The following is a 4700-nucleotide window of genomic DNA, read 5'->3' on the forward strand; positions in this document are numbered from 1 at the left end:
GCTGGTCTGGCTATTTATGGTTGTCGTCGATCCCGACCTCCAACTATCACGTGCTGCGAGGTCTTGGAAACACCACACACAGCGAGAACGTGATTTTTTTGCAATTTCCATCTCAATGGCGTGATAGCACATCTCTCAGAGGCCGCAACGGTCTCTACAGACCATCGTTCGTCCCTCTGTGTAAGTTTGGTAAAGCCCATCCCACCGGTTCGAATAACCTCCCACGGCAAATCAGATCATTAGTTCGAGCTCTCTGCACTTCAACAACGCAAGTGTACAAAGCTGCAATTAGTCTAATGACGTTTCTAAAGTATACATTCTTCCATTTTCGATCTGCAGCATAAAAATTGCAGCGGTCTTAGGCTTGCTGTTAGTTATCTTGTTCATAGTATCAGAAGCAGCAACAGCTATATATCCTTGCTATACATCCTTCACCTGCACAAAATATCGTCTCGGCGCAACTAGAGGATAGCAATTCGGCCCTTAAAGATACCTCTAATTTTATAGGATGTGCAGTCATAACGCTAACCCCATTACTAGCGAGTACAGGCTTTGCACATCCGTCCAAGGGATAGCGAAGCCGACCGCAACTGCAGCGCTCCAATTATGCTTGTCCACTAACATTCAAACGTGAGATAGGCAGTACGTACATACACTCATATTGTCTGGGGTAGGTCCACCAGTACAATCATGCATGTCACTGCAAGGACTATCACAGCCTTGTGACGTGACTCAGTAACGTGCGAAGCTCCAACGTGGGACAGGACTATGAGGCACCGCTTGGCCATGTCTTGAGTTAAGATTAGGTTTAATTAGATCTAATTTACATGTCGTTTTCCTGTTAGGTCAGTATCTGCTTGTTGAGGCTCTGCCCTAGGCTCATCTCATAGTAGACACCACGCTTCGCCAGCAAGTATTTGTGTGTGCCGCTTTCGACAATCATCCCTCTCACAAATACGATGATGCAGTCAGCGTCTTTAATAGTGCTCAGACGATGGGCAACTGCGATGGTGGTGCGACCGCTCTTCGCTTTCTCGAGTGCAGCTTGTACAATCTTCTCGGATTCCGTGTCAAGTGCGGACGTAGCTTCGTCTAAAAGGAGTAGACGCGGCTCATTTTGTAGAGGTGCCTCTGCTCTTTGAAGATAATCCAGATGCAATGAACGAGATTATAGTGGATACCGTCATTGGCTCGCTCCGTTGTTGCATTTCCCATACCAGACGTCTGCGTCTGCGTTCGGACAAGCTCCATTCTGGTGTCGCCTTCTTTCTCTCTCATGCTCTCGTCATCTTCGGCACCGGCATCGCCAAGATCTTGCGCCCTTACAAGGCGAGAGTGAGCACCATTGTGAGCAAGCAAATCGTTGTGAGTACCTTGCTCAACTACAGCACCATCTGCCATGACAGCTATGTTGTCTGCATTACGAATCGTAGACAATTTGTGCGCAATGACGATTGTCGTTCGATTCTTCGATACCCGATCGAGGGCTTGCTGTACGATCTTCTCAGCATTAGGATCCAGTGCACTTGTAGCTTCGTCCAGAAGAAGGACCCTAGGCTCAGAGACGATGCTGCGTGCAATAGCAAGCCTTTGCTTCTGTCCACCAGAAAGATTGATTGCTCGCTCACCAAGTTCAGTATCATAGCCCTTCGGCAGACGTTCGATGAACTCGACAGCATATGCATCCTTGCAGGCCTTTTCAACCAGTGCGCGCTGTTCGGGCTCTGGAAGGTCAACCTTTGGTGTTCCAAAGAGTCCGTAAGCAACGTTGTCATATACTGTTCCTGCAAATAGTACTGGCTCTTGCTGCACCAATCGCACACTTGTCCTCAGCCAATGCAATTTGAGCTCCTGGATATCAATACCATCGAGAAAGATTGTGCCGCTTGACTGATTGTACCATCGTTTTAGAAGGCCAATGATGGTAGACTTCCTGGATCCGCTTGCGCCGACTAGCGCGGTCGTCTTGTTAGCAGGAGCTGATAGCTGCAGGCCATTCAAGACGGTGATATCAGGCCTAGCAGGATACGCGAAACTGACGTTCTCGATTTTTATGTCGCCAATGCATGTCATGGGGACTTGCCCTTCTTCACTCAATGGGTTAATCTCAGATTGTTGGTCAATAGTCCTAAACATCTCTTCTGCTAAAGAAGAGGCTTTAGTGAAAGCTAGGATCTGTGGTGCGATCTGGGTCATTGCTGTCGCAGCAAAAATGACAGCAAGGATGACCACAATGCTAGAACATCATTAGTGATTTTTCAGAATATAATAGTTTAATGACTTACACATCGCCAGATTTACTTATCTCGCTGCTGTGGTATCAATGAATGCCTTGCCAGAAGGCCAGGGCGTACCCACAATAGACGCAGAAGAACTCAGACGAAAACAAGACTGAGTAGTTTGGCGACTTCTTTCAGCCAACCTTCATGGCATCGCCAAGGAGCTTGTCGTATTTGCTGGACAAGAGCGGATTGAGCCAGAAAGAGTGGACCGTACGAACAGTGGAAAACACCTCTTCTGCAATCAGTCCAGCTCTGGAGTAGATGGGAAGTAGCTGCGCCTCATTCTTCGTGTCTATACCTATGCAGATACCAGTAACAATGAGAATAGTAGGAACAATAGCCCACGTGATCAAGGTGAGCTTCCATTGAACGACGAAAGCGACGACGAAAGCGGTCACGAAGGTATATACCTTGTATGGTAAGTGTTAGTTTCTGCGAGATTCTATTGTTAACAATGTTTCTGTTAGTCGTAGCCTGAACAGTAACAGATGCAGCTGCATCTAAATTAAAGTAGGCGATGTTCTGTTAAAGAATGTATTTAATAAAGTTAATTTGCAACGCTTTTGTTGTGCAAATCGCAGAGATAGAGATCAATACCTGGGAATGTTAGCAGATACAAATAAACTCAAAACTAGCTGTCCTGCTTACTAAGTGGATGTAAACACAGGCAAATTTAGCCACAAACAGGTACACAAAGTAAAGGCTAAATCTTGTTAGTAACTCAGCTAATTTACATAAGCTAGTCACATAAGAAGAGTCCCCCCAGCTCGCAGCTGTGGCTGATATAGCCAATTCTCTGCGAAAAGAGCGCAGTTTAGCCCCTATTAGCTTAAGGTGGGCTAGCACGTTTGTTTCGCGTTAGGAGGAGCTTAAAATGGTTTTTAATCGCAAGCACAACTATAAGCAAGCCCTCTGCAAGGACTCTAAGGTTATATAACGTGTTTTACAAGCGAGTCGTCAATACAAACGAGTCGTCAGCCCTACCAACTTTAATCACCTCTTTAAGCGTATAACTCAACCACGTTGTAAGGCAGTATAACGTACTCCACAAGCGAGCTGGCCACCCAAGCGAGCTGGCCACTTTTGCCAAGACCACACCAATACTGCACCTACTTTGCAACATTACAGCACACAACTATAATATATTATACTACACAGTATACTAAACTAGTCTGTAGTACTCTGTGTATCTTTACTGCATATTCACACGTTATGCCCTATCTTGCTACATATACCACAGCGCCTTAGAGACTAAGTGCTCCTATTAACACGCAACCTCTTCTTTACCTTCTTCCTATCACTATAGGCCTTAAACTCCTTTAGAGTAGTCAGCCACACTCCCTTAGCAAAGACTAGAGTCCCCTCTTGCTGTAATTTCTTCCTTTTGTGTGATTTACAACGTGTAGCAGCCTTGTTAGCTGCCTGTAGGTCAGCAACCTAGTTACGCACTAAAACTAGTGAATGCGCCATTAGCTCTGCGCCTTTAGTGAGCTAATTAAGAGCATTAACTATAGACATTGGCAAGCTATTAGCGTGTCTCTAAATCCTCTCTTAAATTAGCTTTAATTAAGACCTAAATTCTAGGGTGTTGCTTAGTGTTTTAGACTCCTACGTACTGTTGTCTACAGTAGGTGGAATTAGCGTGCGCAGCTGTACTTCAAGCTTTAATAGCACAGCCTCTAGGTTAAGTAGGACTAGGCCAGCACCTCTAAATCCCCCCTAGATGTTGCTCTCTGTGATTGAGGCGTCAAAAGCCGCTTTGAAGCATGGCAAGAACTCAAGTTTAGTGATGTGAGTAATCTTGCTGCGCATCAGCTGCTTGGCTTGGCGGCCATAGGCCTTCTTCAATAGGGCAAAACAGCCTACGTCAAGTGGCTGCAGTAGGTGCGATAAGTGTGGAGGCATACACAGGGTAATAATCTTGTGTTCCTCGCAGTACTAGTGGAATTTGACTAAGTTGTAGCTCTCGTGGCCGTCTAGAATAAGCAGCTAATAGCTGCTAACAGTGCGCGCCTTTGTATGCTTATTAAAGTGCTTTAACTACTTAACTCTAAGCTTGTTGTTAGTCTAGCTATTGTTAGAGATATTAAGAACCTAGTTATTAGGTATACTAGGCTCCTTGTACTAGGCAGAGAGGTAGTGCTTGCTAGAGAAGATAATAAAGGGTGGGATAGACTAGCCCTTTGCGCAGATGCCTTAGATAATACTAGTCTACTCTTAGTTGCCCTACTGCACTGCCTTTAGTCTCCCTTAACGCTTAGAGCCTGTAATAACAGCTCCTGTTAATATAACACCTATTATAAAGCTAGACTTATTAAAGTTATAGGTGTCTTTATCTTGTATACTATACTTAGCTTTAGTATTCTCTACTAGTTAGAACTAGTCCCTAATTACCTTAGGATCCTTATATAGAGCTCT

At 45.0% G+C, this 4700-nt stretch overlaps 1 protein-coding gene across 1 annotated transcript; it reads right to left on the reverse strand.

Moving 5' to 3' along the window:
• Positions 1–841: 841 nt before the first annotated feature.
• M421DRAFT_405667 (P-loop containing nucleoside triphosphate hydrolase protein) lies at positions 842–2196 on the reverse strand (the record flags this gene model as incomplete). Its single annotated transcript, XM_033590297.1, has 2 exons — positions 842–1131; positions 1218–2196. 2 exons carry the CDS (start codon positions 2194–2196, stop codon positions 842–844), a joined length of 1269 nt encoding a protein of 422 aa, XP_033443767.1.
• Between the last annotated feature and the right edge of the window lie 2504 nt (positions 2197–4700).

The sequence above is a fragment of the Didymella exigua genome (assembly GCF_010094145.1).
Source record: "Didymella exigua CBS 183.55 unplaced genomic scaffold M421scaffold_49, whole genome shotgun sequence".
In the NCBI taxonomy this organism is placed as follows: domain Eukaryota; kingdom Fungi; phylum Ascomycota; class Dothideomycetes; order Pleosporales; family Didymellaceae; genus Didymella; species Didymella exigua.